The sequence below is a fragment of the Loxodonta africana genome, chromosome 1 (assembly GCF_030014295.1).
Source record: "Loxodonta africana isolate mLoxAfr1 chromosome 1, mLoxAfr1.hap2, whole genome shotgun sequence".
Lineage (NCBI taxonomy): Eukaryota > Metazoa > Chordata > Mammalia > Proboscidea > Elephantidae > Loxodonta > Loxodonta africana.
In genome coordinates this window covers 89,972,725-89,991,390 of record NC_087342.1, presented here as the reverse complement: position 1 = coordinate 89,991,390, position 18,666 = coordinate 89,972,725, and the positions used below count along the sequence as shown (strand labels likewise).

The following is an 18,666-nucleotide window of genomic DNA, read 5'->3' as shown; positions in this document are numbered from 1 at the left end:
GGAGATTGGGTCCCGCGCCGCGGTCGGGAGACAAAGCCTCATCAAGTCTGTCCCTGATTAGTCGATGCCTGTCATGTACCAGACACCCATTGGTCTTCGCGAGAGTGGGACGCGCGCGGTCCTCTCTGGGAGTTGTAGTCCTCTATTGTTGTCCACGCTGCAAAATGAGGTGACGAAAGGGTGGGTACTGGTTTTTTTTGGTGTTTTGTTTTTTAATGAAAAACTATGACCTTGCACAAGATCCCTTTCCTCTGTTCCTCTTTTTTTGTGTGTACAGAGGGGAGTAGTTTTGGGAGATGCAAGAATTGGGAAGTCTGGGGTGCCAGGCATTGGGAGGTGGGCTGGGCACGCCCTGAAAAGCTCCCCGCTGCCGTAGCTCTTAGGAAGATTGGGCTGCTTACCTCAGCGAAAACGGGGGAGAAGTGCGGCACCCTGCTTTGCTACTATCTTCTGGTCCCTTGATGACCTAGGCTTGAACTCCAGTAAGCCACGGTTCCTCTACATACCTCTGGAAACAGGAGGGGATTGCCCTCTTGCTATTTATTTGGGAGTTTCCGAATGATATTTCAAAAGAGAAACAAAATTGCAGCAAGGACTTTTCAGAATAGAGATGTAGTTGTCTGGAGTGTGTGTTCAAAGAATAAGTTCATTGATTAGGGAAGCTGATATCTGGGACCTGTGAAGTCAGAAGTCTTGGTCCATGTAGAGGATCTGGGCCCTGAAGCACTGTTGAAGACACCTTGGTCTTTTTGTTTAACAGGGAACTGTGGGGTTAGGTGCCTAATGCAGTTCACATTGATCTAGAGTCCCAAAATTGAAAAATAAAAAGGGAGGTAGGTGAATAGCGGTGTGAGAAAATTGGGTGGGTCAGAGTGGCATGCTCCTTCTGGAGATTCATTCATTTGATGGATACTAAGTGTCCACCAAACAAAGGAACTAGGGATACAAAAATGATTAGGAACTGGCTCCCTGACCCCAAGGACCTTGCAGTTAGATGAAACAAATAAACAAGTAATAACAATAGAGTGTGGTAAGCAGCATAATATAAGAGATGATAGCAAGGTCATCATTGTTAATTCACGTTCAATTTAACACACATTTCTCAGACGCTTTCTAAATAAAGGAGCATCAAGTTGTGTAAGACCCTTTCATGTCCATCTACTCACTTGAGGTGGAATTTTTTTTTTTAAAGGATATTCTATGTTTTAGGGCATGATCACAATGAAAACAAGTTTGTGGCAGTAGAGAGAGCTCAGAATATGGAATTAAGAGAACTTGTTTCAATTTGACTCCGTCTAACATTTTTTTTTTTTACATTAGCTGTAGGAACTTTCGCAAGACATTTAACTACAGAGCTTTAGTTCCCTCGTCTGTAAAATTGACTTCTGCCTATTTGATTGTTGTAGTCAAAATTAACTGAGGTAACAAATGAGAGAGGACTGCCTAAATAATAATAAAAAATAATAATAATACATAGGTCAAATTGTTACTGTTCTTTTCATGTCTTAGTTTGAGGTAATGAAATAAAATGATTTTATTATCTTCCCCCCACCCTTTGAAAGCTGCGGACAGACCTCGGTCATCCTTTAAAATACATTTAACATATACATAACAGTCCTCTCTGTTTGCCTAGGGATATTTAGGAAAATGACCTCAAAATGTCCGTCAGGAATGTATTCCCAGGAAAAGACAGCACTTCTATAAAACAAGCCAAATAAAAAGGAAATGAAATTCCATTGTTATGAGGAGTCCTCAAGCGCCACGCCTTCGAACGGTTCTCCAAACTGCAGCCTGCAGCCACGACTGCAACCCGCGACCCATTTCTCATGAGTCAGCAGACACCATGCCTAGGAGGACGGAGGAACGGCGCTCTGGCCGCACCAGACTCATCGGGCGACGTCTATGGTACAGCCCCTCTATCCGCCGCCAGAAGATGGTGTCGCACTCTGTGGTCGCGGTTTGGAAATCTGCGCGGGAAGTGGGAGGTGGGAGGTGAAACGGTAGTAGGTTGTCCCTTCCAGCTACCCAATCGAGGTGCTCTATTCTGCGGGCGCACGGAAGCCTCCCATTACAGTCTCAACAGATCTCAGCCTCCTTGCAGCCTTTTTGAACTGCGGGGGTGGGGCGGGGGAGGGCTGAGCCTCCGCGCGGAGACTTTACCAATCAGCGTGCAGCAGAGCTGTAAAGGACAGCAACAAGAGCCAACCAGCGGACCTGTCCTCTTCCTGCACACGCACTCCCGCCTCCCGGGTCGCGGCCGTTACTGGTGGCGCGCGCGGGGACTCAAAGTAGGTGAGTTCTGGGGGCCTCCCCCCACGGCTTCCCGGGGTGCCATTTTCTCCTTTCCCCGGAGGTCGGGAGGGGCGTGCCTTGGGAGCGACTGGGCGGAGACCATTCGGCATTTGCTTCGGGGATTACAGTGTTCATCCGTTCCTGACGTCCAGCTCAGACTTCTAGGTATGAAGACGCAGGGAGACGTTGGATCATAACGGAACCTACTTGGGCTGTGGATCGAAGATGTTGGTGTACTGGAGTCAAGACTCGTAGGCCAGGCCGGTCATGAGGATGGAGTTGACACTATCCAGGGGTCGTCTTACTTTCCCTACCTGACCAGTTTCCCTCTAGGGTGGCATCCTTCTAAGTGAATCCCACTCCTGCTATTTTGAGTTGCTTCTTCTTTCATTTGTTCTTTTACCAGTAGGCTCAGTGATGTAACCTCCATGAAGACAGGGCTCATTTTATGTTTGGTTCACGGATATGTCCCACATACCTTGACGGCAAACTTTGCTCCATAACTACTGTTGAATATGATGGACTTTAGGGGAAAAGACAGTTCTGCTGGTCCAGCCCTGGAGGGGGCGTGTGAAGGCAGAAATGGAAAGTAATGGTTACACTATAATGAGAAGTGTTTGGATAGGCTGCGGAACATACAGGAGGAACACTGGAAAGCTGTGACATTGGAACTGAATCTTGAGGGATGATTAGGAGTTGGAGCAGGAAACTCAGAGTGAAAGGCCAGAGGCAAGCTGGGCTAAGGCATGCAGGTGTGCAGGACAAGGAGGACAGTGTTTTCAGAGATTAATTAGAAGGCCCATGTGACTGAATTATAGGCTCGTGAAATTGGGGGAGCGAGGCATTGCAGGACATGAAGTTCAGATCGTGGAGGGTCTTGCTAAGGAGTTAGATTTTATTTTATCCTGTGAACATGGGAAGCCAGCAAAGGGTACTAAATAGGAGAGACATCAGGGTGATCTTGGGCAAGTTCTTTTGTGTCACAGTTTCTTTATGTGAAAAAATGGGAGATAACAATAATACCTACCTTACAGGGCTCTTCTGTTAAATGAGTCAGCTAGTGTAATTAGAATAGTAACTGGCATAAAGCAAGCATCTTTATATGATGGTTGGTTTTATGATTCTTTGCAGTTCAGTGTGATCACATTGAGGTGGTAGGATAAAGTGTAAAAAGCATGGGCGTTACAGCCAGAATTACATATATTCCTATCCTTTCTACTTACTGCTGTGTTATATTGAGCAACTTTTAAAAATATTTTTAGCATTACTTTCATAAATGCGTACCTCATATGGCTATGATGCCTGACACATAACACAATGCCCAACACATAGTTGATGTTTGGCAAAGGTTAGTTCCCTTTGAAATTCTCTTTTTCAAACTATAGGTTGTGACCCAATAATGGATAGTGAAATCAACTTAGTAGGTTGCAAGTCAACGTTTAAGAGATATATGTGGTATAGAAAAAATAGATGAAAGATAATCAGCGTATTGTGCATACTAAGGTTAAGTATTGTTTCTCAAAACTTTTGTTTATGTAAGGAAGTACATATGTTCACATGTATCTGTGTTGTTAGGTGCCGTTGAGTCAGTTCCAACTCATAGCGACCCTGTGTCCAACAGAACAAAACACTACCCTGGTCCTGCGCCACGCTCACAATCGTTGTTATGTTTGTGTACTAGAGACTGTATATTTCTCTCTCTGTCATCAAAGATATTTGAAAAACGCTTCAGGAGGATAATAACAACGATTGACGGAAAGAAAATCATCAACCTCCGTAACTATCCAGTTTCACCCCCAGTTATCAGTCTCCTCTCTAATACTGTGTGTATGAGCTAATGATGGGGATGATGATAATGTGTTCCCTTCCAGATTATGGAGGATACCCAGGTTATCGACTGGGAGGCTGAAGAAGAGGAGGAAACAGAGAGATCCAGTGAATCTGTGGGGAGCAACTTGGAACCCCTAGGGCGACTGCATATCTTCAGCAGTGCCCATGGACCAGAAAAAGGTCAGAGGGTATTGGGTGCTGAAGCAGCAGTATTGTCGTTGTGTGCCATTGAGTTGATTCTTACTCATAGTGTTCCCATATGACAGAGTAGAACTGCCCCATAGGGCTTCCTAGGCTGTAATCTTATCTGAGCAGATCACCAGGTCTTTTCTCCTTCAGAGCTGCTAATAGGTTGAACCACCAACATTTTGGTTAGCAGCCAGGTGCTTAATGCTTTGCTCCACCAGGGCTCCTTAGTATCAGTATAGGCCTTTTATTTTTGTGGGGAGGTTTTGGAGGGTTATAAGAGGAGACACAAAAAAATCCTTTTTACTGGGAATAGAGAAGAGGAGACTAATTGAGTTGATTGTTTCAGTCTAGAGTCCTGGACTCTGGGGGTGGTTTTATTTTGGTGGGAGAAGATGAAGAGATTCAAATAATCCAGTGTGGCTGGTTGGGTGTTAAGTATGAATAATGCATTGCATGTACCCTTCATTGCCTAGGTGTCCTAGGGCTGTTTGTTTTTCTAATGCATGTGTGGATCAAGTGAGTAGTGGATCACCTAACAAGAACATTTTCCTAAGAACAGATAGGCCAGGACTTGGGTCTTGGAACCTATCTACCTCTCTAATTCTTAGATTTCCCGCTATACCTTGGGGAGAATGTGGTAGGCCGAATGCCTGACTGCTCTGTGGCCCTGCCCTTTCCGTCCATCTCCAAACAACATGCAGTGATTGAGATCCTGGCCTGGGACAAGGCACCTATCCTCCGGGATTGTGGGAGCCTCAATGGTACTCAAATCCTGAGGCCTCCTAAAGTCCTGAGTCCTGGGGTGAGTCATCGCCTCAGGGACCAGGAGTTGATTCTCTTTGCTGACTTACCCTGCCAGTACCACCGTCGCCTGGATGTCCCCCTGCCTTTTGCCTCCCGGGGCCCTCTAGCCATAGAGGGGACACCCAGGGCACAGGGAGGAACTCGAACCCAGGGGCTTCTGTTGGCTGAGGACTCAGATGATGAAATAGGTAAGTTTGTGGTGTTGGGAGGGTGGGTGAGGAGATGGGGCCGAGAAGTATAAAATTTTCCACTTATTCCTTTCTCCTCTTGACAGATCCTCTTTCTGAAAGCTGTGTGGTGAAAGGATCAAGGACCACATCCTCCCCTTTGGCAACAGTAGTCCCGGAGAGGTGAGTGCTGAGGGAGTCTTAAAAGAAAGAGGAACCAGGAGCTGGAGGGTTGAATCACTTACCAGAGATAGTTATTATGAAAGTTGGTACTGGGGAACTGTTCATTCACTTTGTGGAATTTTTATTGAGCACCTCTGATGTGCCAAGTGGAGCAGCAATAAAAATATTGCTAGAGATGGAAAAACAAATACTACTTTGTGTCTGCCCTCAAGGAATTTACAGTGGGGTATCCCATCCAGGAAAACAGACTAGAATTTTCCTCTTTTCTTCCCTTTACAGTGATGAAGAAGGGGCTTCCTCTGCCCGGGATGGCCCTGGGGCACCCTTTGGCTTCAACTTGAACAGTGACACAGATGAGGAAGAAGGTCAGCAGCCAGCATCAAGGGAGGCCTCCTCAGCTGCCAGAAAAGGTGCCCCTGCAGAGTCAAAGCAGCCTGATGTTGATGGAGTTGCAGCTGAACTCCAGCTTGAAAAGGATCAGCCTTCAGCAAAGGAGAGGGACAGTGACACAAAAGTTGAGAGGGGTGCAGGCAATGTTGTGGTTCCAGTCAGAGTGATTCTGGAGAGAAGCCACCCTGCTGGGGAGGACAGTGACACAGATGTGGATGAGGACAGCAGGCCTCCAGGAAGACCACCTGAGGGCCATTTGGAAAGGGGCCAGCCTTCTAGCTTCATCGACAGTGATACCGATGTGGAAGAAGAGGGGATCCCTGCAACCCCACCTGTAGTTCCAATGAAGAAGAAGCAGGTTTTCCGTGGAGTTGGTATGCATGGTCCTGGAGTGCCTGCCTTGGCACATCTGCAGAAGAGCCAGGCTGGTGGTGACACAGGTGTGGAGCAGGGCGAGGCAAGCCAAGGCTCCATGGTGATCAACAGTGATACAGATGACGAGGAAGAAGTCTTAGCAGCACTGACCTTGGCACGTCTGAAAGAGAGCCGAGCTGTGACCAACCACAGAGATACAGATGTGGAAGAGGACAGGGCCCCACCTGTGGTCCTTCTGGAGCGAAGCCTAACCTCTGCTGAGAGAGACAGTGACACAGACATGGAGGAGGAGAGATGTCCAGTGGAAAGCAGACAAACTGTCCCCAGGGGTCACATAGACAAGGATGGAGCCCTTGTTATGGCACATTCAGGAAAGAGTCATCCTCTTCTTAGAGATGGCGATAAAGATGTTGGGGAAGAGAAGGGCTCTCCTGGGGCCCACCTGGAGAGAAGCCAAGCCTCTGCCACAATGGACATCAATACAGAAAGTGAGGAGAAAGTCCCATTAGAGCCAGCTGTTACACATCTGGAGAAGCACCAGGTACAGGGCACAAATCAAACAGATATGAAAGCAGAAAGGAGCTCAGCAAAGCTGCCTGTGGTGCACCTAGAGGAAGCCCCGCCTCCTCCAGATGAGGACTGTGAAACAGATGAGGAGGAGGACATGTCCTTCGTGACCTCAGCATTGGCAGATGTAAGAAAGAGCCAGCTTCCGGCTGAAGGGGATGCTGGGACGGAGAGGGCTACAGCTGTTCTTAAGCGGGAGAGAGTTCTTGAGGCAGGAACCCAGGGTAGGTCACCTGTGGCACAAGTGAAGCAGGGCCTTCTCCCTGTCTCAAGGGAGAACCTAACAGATCTGGTGGTGGACACAGGCACTCCAGGGGACCCCATCCAGCCACATAGAAAGGGAGCCCAGACCCTCACAGAAAGGGAGAGGGAACCGCTTACAGACAGTACCAAGGACTCTAAAGACAGCCATGATGGTAAGTGCTGGCCTTTCTTCCTCTCTCACTTGACCCCTAAAATAAAGAATGGTTGTTGGGGCTGGGGAGAGAATAGTAGAGATAAAGTAAAGAGTTAAGGATCAAATATGATTTTCTCTTATCCTACATTTCTCCCCACCAGACTCTGAAGATCTGGATCTACAAGCTACCCAGTGCTTTGTGGAGAGAGAGAATCCAAGCCTAGAGGGTGAGACTATCTGTTGTTGGTGCTGTGGTGCCAGTGGGGACTGGGAAACTAGACTGGTGGCTCTTGAAGAGTGTGAAGGCTAAGTGGGTAGGACAGGAGACTGGGACTGGGAGCTGCGCTTAGGCCATCTTTTCTTGTGCAGCAATCAAGAGGATGGAGGAGGAAGCAACTCAGGCCTTCCTGTTTACTCTGCCCCAAGAAGAGCCTGGCCCTTTCCATTGCAGCTTCCAGACCCCAGGTACAAGGAACTCTGCTCTCCTCTGTGCCCCCAACTTTGCATCCATTCTTGTTTTCTGCCTCTGTATGTTTCTTTCGCATTATTTGACTATTTTGCCAATGTTTCTCCACTTCATCAGAAAAAAATGCCGTATTGAGTCAGACCCGTAGACCAACTAACCTAGCATCATTTTTTAAGGTGCTACTAAGGGCGCTTTTATATGAGGGCATGGTCGTAACTTTGAGACCAACATTGAATGTTAGAGTTTTCACCCTTATTCCCAGCCTTCTTTTAATAACCCATTTAGATTTATCATCCATGAATTTATCTTAATTCTTTCTCAATGTGTTACCTTTTCAGTCTACATTTCTACCTCATTTTCTCTCTTTGCCTCTTGTGTGTGACTATTTCCAGGTACCCTGGATGAGCCATGGGAGGTCTTGGCTACACAGCCATTCTATTCAAGAGAGTCAGAGGCCTCTGAGACCCAGCACATTGCTGCCCACCTTGAGGCCCATGGAACTTGTCCCTGTCGTCCCTCTCCACCCAGGGCAACTCCACAAGACCAACATCCAGAAAGCACAGTTCACACAGAGTCACTGGGAATTCAAGGCAGGGGGATTCAGACTGAGGAGAAAGGCCTGGATACACCAAGAGAAACTGCAGAAAGTGTGACCCCTGAGAGAGAGCCCTTGGAGAGGGAAGCCAAGGAACTGCCACCAGAAGGAGAAAGAGAAGATGGGATAGGAAAGGAAGAATTAACCAGGGGGCTACAGGACAGGGAACAAGAACAGGTGTTAGCTAGAGACCTTCAGAGACAAGAGTCTGATATAAAGATGAAAAGTGCAAATGCTGAATGGGATGTGAAGAGTTTGAAAGTAGAAATGGAGACATCCAAGGAAATACAAGAGAAAGAAATAGAGAAGCAGGCCCTTGCAAGAGAAATATTTGAGAGAGAAGCACAGAGACCAGTACCAGAGAAAGAGAGTGAGCCAGCAGAGTTAGAAGTAAAGGTACCCAAAGAGGTACTGGAGGAGACAGGCACACAGAGAGGGGAGACCAAGGGCAGTGGGAGCCAGAACCAGAAAGGGGAGGCCTCCCTTCCAACGCCAGAGCCTGGAGTGGGGGCGGGGGCCCTTCAAGGACTGGCTTCAGCCCCAATAGCTCCTGGCAGCCAGTCAGGTAGAGGAAGGGTAGCCCCAGTGAGCCCCACGAGGCAGCGGAGAGGTAAGTAAGGGCAGAGGGATCCCAGAGTGGTACATGGCCCCCTTTGATAATCAGACCCTGAGGAACTGACTGCTTAGAACTCAGCCACACTTGTCTTTACTTTCTGTCTAGGTCGTTTGAATTGGAAGATGCCACCTGCTGAGAAGACTTCAAGAGTGAGAACTGCTTTCTATATCTCCCCCTACCTCACAAATTAACCTTTACATCTCCTCCATTGTCCTTTCGCCTGACCTTGATTTTATCTACTTCTTGTCCCATATTCCTCATATTCTTGATTTCTTCCATTTTCACCAGTCCTTAGTTGGTTTCTGGTGTCCCTGGGTGCCACAAACAGTTTAGTGCCCAACTATTAACCTTAAGGGCAGTTCAAACCCACCTAGAGATATCTCAGTAGACAGGCCTGGTGATCTGCTTCTGAAAGGTCACAGCCTTCAAAACCCTGTGGAGCAGTTCTGCTCTACACACATGGGGTCACCATGAGTCAGAATCAACTTGATGGCAGGTGGTTTGGTTTTTTGTTTTAATTGGTTCCTATCCCTTTAGTGGCATCTATTGTTTTCCATGATATCTCCCTCTACCTGAGAATGAAAGTCCTTTTCTTCTTGTTCCTTCCCTCTTTCCCCCAACCCTCCTTGTCATCACTATCATCCATGTGTGGAGAACATTACACTGGCATTATGGAGAGAGCTCCATGAGAAAGAGGACTGTTTCCCCCCCTCAGGAAGTGCCCAGTCTAATGGAAGAGAGGTCACGAAGAGAAAAATGTCAGCAAGCACACGTTAACCATAGCGTTGTATTGAAGTTGTATCTCTTTTCTCTCTACCTCTTCCTCTCTCACTTGCTTCCATTTCTCCCCAGGGTGGTCAAGAATCCCCAGATGCTTTTCTGCCTCCATCAGTGCCTGAAGCCTCAGCCACATTCCAGAACCTGCCTATCTCTCAGAGCCAAAAACATCCTATACTTCAGCCCCTGCTTTCCCCCTCTCTGCCTTCTTCAGCAACACCCATTCCCAGGACCAGGCAGAAAGAGAGTCCAGAAGCTGTAGAGACTCCTTTGTCCTCAGAGCTGGAGCCTCTCTACCCAAAGCCTAAAGTCAGGCCCCGAGGATCCTCTAGGGTCACACCCTCTCCAGTTTCCTCTACTGCCCTTGAGCCCCACCCTCCCACCCCCACAGACCAGCCTGTTAGCACTGAGCCCACACCTTGGGTTACTCAGGGCAAGACACGCAGGTCCTCTGTCAAGATCCCTGAACCAGTTGAACCCACAGCCCCTGAGCTCCAGCCTTCCACTTCCACAGACCAGCCTGTCACCCTCAACCCCCTGTCTCGGGCCACTCGGGGCAGGACACATAGGTCCTCTGTCAGGACCCCTGAACCAGTTGAACCCACAGCCCCTAAGCTCCAGCCTTCCACTTCCACAGACCAGCCTGTCACCCTCAACCCCGTGTCTCGGGCCACTCGGGGCAGGACACATAGGTCCTCTGTCAAGACTTCTGAACCAGTTGAACCCACAGCCTCTGAGGTCCAACCTTCGACATCCACAGACCAGCCTGTCACTGCCCAGCCCATATCACAGGCCACTCGGGGCAGGACACGTAGGTCCTCTGTCAGGACTCCTGGGCGAGTTGAACACACAGCCTCTGAGCTCCAGTCTTCCACCTTCACAGACCAGCCTGTCACCTCTAAGCCCACTCGGGGCAGAACACCTAGGTCTTCTGTCAAGACCCCCAAGCCAATTGTCGCCACAGCCCCTAAGCTTCAGTCTTCCACCTCTACACACCAGCCTGTGACCCCCAAGCCCATATCTCGTGCTACTCGAGGCAGGACAAATAGGTCCTCTGTCAAGACCCCTGAACCAATTGAACCCATAGCCCCTGATCTCAAGCTTCCCACCCCCACAGACCAATCTGTCACCTCCGAGCCCATATTATGGGCCACTCAGGGTAGGACACATAGGTTCTCTGTCAAGACTCCTGAACCATTTGAACTCACAGCCCTTGAACTCCAGCCTTCCACCTCCAAAGACCAGTTTGTCACCCCTAAGTCCACGTCTCGGTCCAATCAGGACAAGACACATAGGTTTTCTCTCAAGACCCCTGAACCATTTGTCCCCATATCCCCTGATCTCAAGCCTCTCAATCCCACAGATCAGCCTGTCACCCCTGAGCCCATATTACGAACCACTCGGAGCAGGACACATAGGTCCTCTGTTAAGACCCCTGAACTAGGTGAACCCACAGCCCTTGAGTGCCAACCTTCCACCTCCAAAGACCACCCTGTCACCCCTGAGCCTGTATTACAGCCCACTCGAGGCAGGACACCTAGGTCTTCTGTCAAGACTCCTGAACCAGTTGAACTCAGAGTCCCTGGTCTCAAGCCTCCCACCCCCAGAGAGCAGGATGTCACCCCTGACCCCCTAGTTCAGGGTAGTCAGAGCAAGACACTAAAGTCTTCCACAGTAAGTGCCGTGCCAGTTCCTGTAACTTCTGAATTCCAGCCTCCTGTCCCCACAGACCAGCCTATTCCCGCCGAACCCATCCCTCAACCCAGCTGCAACAGGAGACAGAGGGCCACTAGGAAGCATGAGTCCCTCACAGCTCCCATTGTCCATGAACCCTGCTGTACACCCCATGAACCTAAATCCCAGTCCTCAAGGACCCAAAGACGAGGAGCACTGAGAGCAGCTGAGTCCCTTAGGGCCACTCCTGAGCCTTCCTGTCCCCAACTTGAGGCACCCACTCATGCTCCCCAGTTCCAAAAGGTAGAGGCAGCAGGTAGATCTGGGTTCACCCCAGAGCCCCAGCCTAAGGCCTCTCAAAGCCGCAAAAGGACTTTAGCTACTATGGATTCACCCCCACCTCAAAAACAACCCCAAAGACGGGAAGTCCCCCAGAAGACAGAGCTCCCCAAGGAAGAACAAGAAGGCACTGCCGAGAGGCCAGGGAAGAAAAAGGTGAGGAGAGGGCTGGGGCTATGAAGCTAGGAAAAAGGGATTAGAGGCTCAAAAACTACCACCGACATCTTTCTTGATCCCAGAACATAGTGATTCCAGGACCAGTCAAGAGAAAGAGAGACCAAAAAGAGGAGGAGCCCAGGGGAACACAGAGCCGCAACCTCCGGCGAACCAAATCTAACCAAGAATCAGTGGCCCCCAAAGTAAGAGAGAAGGGGCATGGAGGGGCATGGAGGGGCATGGGGCTTGGTGGGAGATGGAGATGTGCCAAGGAGTTGGGGGAGGTAGGGCAGGCACGGGCCTAGAGGATTTTAGAGGCAGGCAGTGCTGGCACATATTGCTGTGACCAGCTCAGGCTAACCCCCTGCAAAGGTGCTCTTCACAGGAGTGGTGGATGCTCGAGGAGAACGTGCTGTGCTGGCCCTGGGTGGAAGTCTTGCCAACTCAGTGACAGAGGCTTCACACTTGGTCACTGATCGAATTCGCCGGACAGTCAAGTTCCTGTGTGCCCTGGGACGGGGGATCCCCATCCTCTCCTTGGACTGGCTACACCAGGTGAGAGGCCAGGAGACAATGACAGACCAATAGGGATGGTAGCAGGAGAAGACCGCTCACACAGTAGCTCTAGAAAGCAATGGTGGAGGAAAGAGGGGGTACCGGAAGACAAGAAGGTTTAGTGAAGCAGAAATCTTAATTCACTCAAAAGATATTTCATAAGTTTCCTACAAATGCTAGGCAGAAGAGCTGAGTGAGGGTCGGTTTGTGCTTTGATGCTGACTGCCACCTTCCTTAGTCCCGCAAGGCTGGTTGCTTCTTGCCCCCGGATGAATATGTGGTGACTGATCCTGAGCAGGAGAAGAACTTTGGCTTCAGCCTTCGGGATGCCCTGAGCCGGGCTCAGAAGCGAAGGCTGCTGGAGGTGAGAGGCTTTCTTCTGCCCCGTGCTCCAGCAGCCCTCCCTCCAGAGCTTTCCCTAAGGTCCATGCCCTGTCAGTGAATGCATCTACTGTCTCCAGCATTTTCTTCCTCTCAGGGCTATGAGATTCATGTGACCCCTGGAGTCCAGCCGCCACCGCCTCAGATGGGAGAGATCATCAGCTGCTGTGGAGGCACTGTCCTGCCCAATATGCCCCGGTCCTATAAGGTATGGGTGGTATGTTTTGGGTCTGGTGAGGTGGCAGTTAAGGCGATGGCTGGAATGGGGAGAGGTTGAAGGAAGAAATGGAGGGACACATGGGAGCACAGAGTAATGAGAGGGTTGAGGGAAGACCTGTGGTATAGACAGGGAAGGGGATGAGAGAAAATGTCTGATGATATCACATGAACTTATTTTTATTTAAAAAAAATGTAAATATAGAAGGGAAAGACAACACACAATACAGGAGAGGTCAGCACAACTGGACTAAACCAAAAGCAAAGCAGTTTCCTGAATATAGTCAAACACTTCAAAGACCAGAGAAGCAGGGGCAGGGGTCTGGGAAACATGGTTTCACGGAACATCTAGATCAATTGGCATAACAAAATGTATCAAGAAAACATTCTGCATCCCACTTTGGTGAGTGGCGTCTGAGGTTAAACGCTAGCAAGTGGCCATGTAAGATGCATCAATTGGTCTCAACCCACCTGGAGCAAAGGAGAATGAAGAATACCAAAGACACCAGGTAATTATGAGCCCAAGAGACAGAAAGGGTCACATAAATCAGAGATTACATCAGCCTGAGACCAGAAGAACTAGATGGTGCCCGGCTACAACCGATGACTGCCATGACAGGGAACACAACAGAGAATCCCTGATGGAGCAGGAGAACAGTGGGATGCAGACCTCAAATTCTCATAAAAAGACCAGACTTAATGATCTGACTGAGACTGCAAGGACCCCGGAGGTCATCGTCCCCAGACCTTCTGTTAGCCCAAGACAGGAACCATTCCCAAAGCCAACTCTTCAGACAGAGATTAGACTGGACTATAAGACAGAAAATGATACTGGTGAGGAGTGAGATTCTTGGCTCAAGTAGACCACATGAGACTACGTGGGCAGCTCCTGTCTGGAGGCAAGATGAGAAGGCAGAGGGGGACAGGAGCTGGCTGAATGGACATGGGGTATACACAGTTGAGAGGAGGAGTGTGCTGTCTCATTGGGGGAGAGCAACTGGGAGTACATAGCAAGGTATATATAAATTTTTATAAGAGAGACTGACTTGATTTGTAAACTTTCACTTAAAAAGTACAATAAAAAATATACACAAAAGTAAAGAGAACCTCCGTATACCAATCACTCAGATTCAATTTAGATTTTGCTACATTTGCTTCATCTACCCTTTTTCCCTTTGCATTTTCTTTGCTGAGGTATTTTAAAGCAGACACCATATTATTTTCTCCTACATACTTAAGGAGCCCTGGCAGAACAATGGGTAAGCGCTCAGCTGCTAAATGAAAAGTTGGTAGTTCGGACCCACCCAGCAGCTCTGCAGGAGAAAGACCTGGTGATCTGCTCCCATAAAGATTACAGCCTAGAAAACCCAACGGGGCGGTTCTACTCTGTCACATGGGGTCACTATGAGTTGGAATTAAATTGATAGTACCTAACAACAACATACAGGGCCCCATAGGGTCGCTATGAGTCGGAATCGACTTGACGGCAGTGGGTGCTTTAACAACAACATACTTAAGTAAAAATCTCTTTAAAATATGTACTGTTTCTTACATACTCAAAATACCATTATTGATCCTTAACAAAATTACCAGTAGTTTCTTGGTCATCATCTCATATTCATTCCATTAATCAAATCTCTCTACTTGTCTGTGAAACATTTTTTTTACAGTTGTTCAAAACAGGATCCACAATTGTGCATTGCCACAATTGCTAATCTCTTAATTCTCATTTACCCTATTGCAGGCCCCCAACCCACTCAGCCTTTTTATGCCATTGACTTCCTGTAGAAGCTAGGTCAGTTGTCCTTTAGAATATTCCACAGTCTGGATTCTGTTTACTCCCTTGTTGTACCATTTACCTTGTTCCTTTATCTTCTGTATTTCCTGTAAATTGTACTTAACTTTAAAAGCTTGAATAAATTCAGCTTCAACTTTTCAGGCAAGAGTACTCCATAAACAGTGCAGTATGTTTCATGTGGCTTCCTCTGAGGAGACACTGTTTTAATGATGCCAAGACTGGTTAATGGGTCCTGAACATATATATCTCTAGGATTCCCTTTCACATCTGACTTCCTGTCTGCTCTTTCTCTCTGTCCTCAGCCTCAGAGAGTTGTGATCACGTGCTCCCAGGATTTCGCACGATGCTCCATTCCCTGCCGGATTGGGCTTCCCCTCCTCTCACCCGAGTTCCTGCTGACAGGAGTGCTGAAGCAGGAAGCCAATCCAGAGGCCTTCACCCTCTCCACTTCGGAAATGTCATCCACCTGAAAACCCCAGTGTCCTTTTCCCTGCAAGACCTATAAATAAAATGTTAGAAAATATTGTGAAGAAAGAACCTGGGGCTTTAGAAATAATTGGGGTGTACTGATATAACACTTGTCCTGGAGCATGGGTGGCGTCAGAAAGGCTCAGGGGTAGACAGAAAGATAGCAAGATTGGGAACCACAAATTTCCTAAAACGGCCATTTAATCCTTAGAATTTTAAGTGGATGCGCATTTTTGGCCAGACTAATCTAGTTATTTCTCCTTGACACACACGGAAACCCATATTGCTTCCTCTTTTCTTACTGGGATTCTTAGTCATCTTCCCAAAGATGAGTAGATTTGAGGGTAGAGTTTTGGAATGCTACGAAAATGTTTTCCTCTCTCCTGGCTCTATCTGGTTAGAAATATCCGTTAGCTGTGACTTTGAGCAACTCTTCGCACTGTTCTGGCTGCATTTTCAGTGTTTATAAAATAAATGCTTAAGCCTGACCTCTGTGATAAATAAATATTTGCTCTGTGCCTTATGGTGTGAGGTTTTTCTTTAATGTCTGGTTTTTAAGAGACTAAAACTTTTTTTTTTTTTATCCTTATGGACTTGTATTTAATTTACTATTATCTTCCATTTAGGGAAAGTTATATTTATTAAATTTTAAAAGTTGGTTGATTTTGAGGATGTGGAGGAACTGGGACCCTCGTACATTGCTAGTGGGTATGTAAAATGGCTCAGCTACTGTAGAAGACCATTTGGGGGCTCCTCAAAAAGTTAAACATGGAATTAACTACCATATGACCCAGGAATTCCACCCTTAGGTATATACCCAGAAGAACTGAAACCGTGCTCAAATACTTGTACGAGAATATTCATAGCAGCATGATTCAATTACCAGATGGTGGAAACAACTCAAATGTTCATCCGATGAATGGGTAAACAAATCGCGGTGTACAAATAGAATATCATCCAGCCACGAGGAGGGATGAAGGACTTGGTGTCTGCTACGACATGGACGAATCCCAAAAACATGCTAAGTGGAAGAAGCCAGACACAGTCATGTATTATGTGATTCTATTTATAGGGAATAACCAGAATAGGTAAGTCCATTGAGACAGAAGGCAGATGGTGATTGCCAGGGGGTGGACATGGAGGTCAGGGCATTCGGAGTGACTGTTTAATGGATACAGAGTTTTTTGGGGGAATGATGAAAATGTTTTGGAGCTAGACAGAGGTGGTCGTACAACATTGTGAAAGTGCTAAATGGCACTAAATTGTTCTTTAAAATGGTTTACCTTATGTGAATTTCACTCGAATGAAAAAATGTTGGTTGATTAGTTTTGTGCACTTTCTGCGTGTAAGTTGGAAAACTTTGGTATAGAAACAGCATGAGCTTTGCCAGGCACTGTGTTGGCTTTTAAACATACCTAATACCATATAGGAAACCCTGGCAGCGTAGTTGTTTAAGAGCTATATCTGCTAACCAAAAGGCCAGCAATTTGAATCCACAAGGCGCTCCTTGGAAACTTTATGGGGCAGTTCTACTGTGTCCTGTAGGGTCACTAGGAGCCAGAATAGACTTAGCAATGGGTTTGAGTTTTTGGTTTAATCTCATATAACACAACCATTGCAGGTATAGCACATGCCAGGACTCAAATAAATAATAGTCCCCTTGTGAAAACAATAAGACAAAGCTCTGATTACTCAGCAGAAACCATGCAGGCAAGAAGGCAGTGGAATGACATATATAAAACTTTGAAAGAAAAAAATTGCCAACCAAGAATAGTATATCCTACAAAACTCTCACTCAAATATGATGGTGAAGTTAGGAAATTTCCAGATAAACAGAAATTAAGGGAATATTTAAAAAAACAAAATTATTAAAGGGAGACCTTCAATTAGAGAAAAAACATCAGACAACAGCCCAAATCTAGGACGCAAGACTGCATTAGCCACATAGCAACCTAGGTAACGAACTCTCAAGGATTAATCAAAACCAAGAATTTACAACAGGGAGCCAGAGAGGTTAATCTGTAAATGACAATAATGTCAGAACAATAAAAGAGGGAACAAATGGTGTAGGTATAACTTTCAAATGGAAATGAAGGCAAAGCAATAGCAAGTTGAATTCCTATACACCAGTAACAATGAAAAGGAAATCAGGAAAAGGATACCATTTATATAGCCCCTAAAAGAATAAAATACTGAGTAATAAATCTAACCAGGGATGTAAAAGACCTATATAAAGAAAACTACAAAACACTACTGCAAGAAACCAAAAGAGATCTACATAAACGGAGAAACATACCATGCTCATGGATAGGTAGACTCAACATTGTGAAAATTCAATTCTACTCAATGCAATCTACAAATACAATGCAATCCTGATCCAAATACCAACAGCATTCTTTAAAGAGATGGAAAAACTAATCATTACTTTATACGGAAAGGAAAGAGGCCCTGGATAAGTAAAGCACTACTGAAGAAAAAGAATAAAGTAGGAGGACTCCCAATACCTGACCTCAGAACCTACTATACAGTTAAAAAAAAAAAAAAACCTGGTACTGGTACAATGACAGATACATTGACCAGTGGAACAGAACTGAGGACCTAGATGTAAATTCATCCACCTACAGTCACCTGATCTTCAACAAGGGCCCAAACAAAGTCCATCAACTGGGGAAAAGACAGTCTTTTTAATAAATGGTGCTGGCAAAACTGGATGTCCATCTGCAAAAAAAAAAAAAAAGAAAGAAACAGGACCCATACCTCACACCATACACAAAAACTAAGTCAGAATGGATCAAAGACCTAAATATAACACCAAAAGCTATAAAGATCATAGAAGAAAAAATAGGATCAACTCTAGAGGCCCTAATACACGGCATTGACAAGATACAAACCATAACTAACAAGATACAAACCACAACTAACAACATTTCAGAAGATAAGCTAGATAATTGGGATCTTCTAAAAATTAAACATGCTCATCAAAAGACTTCATCAAAAGAGAACCTACAGACTGGGGAAAAAACTTTTGGCTATGACAAAACCGACAAAGGCCTAATCTCTAAAATCTACAGGAAAATCCAACATTTCTACAACAAAAAGACAAATAATCCAATTAAAAAATGGGCAAAGGAAATGAACAGACACTTCGACAAAGAAGGCATTAAAGCAGATGACACGTGAGAAAATGCTTGAGATCACTAGCCATTAGAGAAATGGAAATCAAAACCACAACGAGGTACCAACTCACCCCAGCATTACTGGCATGAATCAAAAAAACTGAAAATAATAAATGATGGAGAGGCTGTGGGGAGATTGGAACTCTTATGCACTGCTGGTGGAAATGTAAAATAGTACAACCATTTTGGAAAATGATATGGGGCTTCCTTAGAAAGCTAGAAATTGAAATACCATAGGATTCAGCAATCCCACTC

The 18,666-nt window shown here is 46.5% G+C and overlaps 1 protein-coding gene across 10 annotated transcripts; it reads left to right on the top strand.

Moving 5' to 3' along the window:
• Positions 1–34: 34 nt before the first annotated feature.
• On the top strand, positions 35–17,980 carry MDC1 (mediator of DNA damage checkpoint 1). Of its 10 annotated transcripts, XM_064283148.1 has the most exons (17): positions 35–180; positions 1,634–2,292; positions 2,445–4,068; positions 4,164–4,302; positions 4,920–5,303; positions 5,390–5,465; positions 5,745–7,213; positions 7,356–7,421; positions 7,564–7,659; positions 8,053–8,865; positions 8,977–9,020; positions 9,724–11,817; positions 11,901–12,020; positions 12,190–12,372; positions 12,611–12,736; positions 12,851–12,961; positions 15,070–17,980. In XM_064283148.1, the coding sequence occupies exons 4-17, from the start codon at positions 4,167–4,169 to the stop codon at positions 15,235–15,237; spliced, it is 5,886 nt and encodes a 1,961-aa protein (XP_064139218.1). In that variant the 5' UTR covers positions 35–180; positions 1,634–2,292; positions 2,445–4,068; positions 4,164–4,166; the 3' UTR covers positions 15,238–17,980. The 10 variants fall into 10 exon arrangements, 9 of the variants coding, with proteins under 9 accessions (XP_064139218.1, XP_064139222.1, XP_064139219.1 ...); XM_064283152.1 differs by having other exon boundaries at positions 35–2,292; positions 3,974–4,068; XM_064283149.1 differs by having other exon boundaries at positions 35–2,292; positions 2,450–4,068.
• Positions 17,981–18,666: the final 686 nt, after the last annotated feature.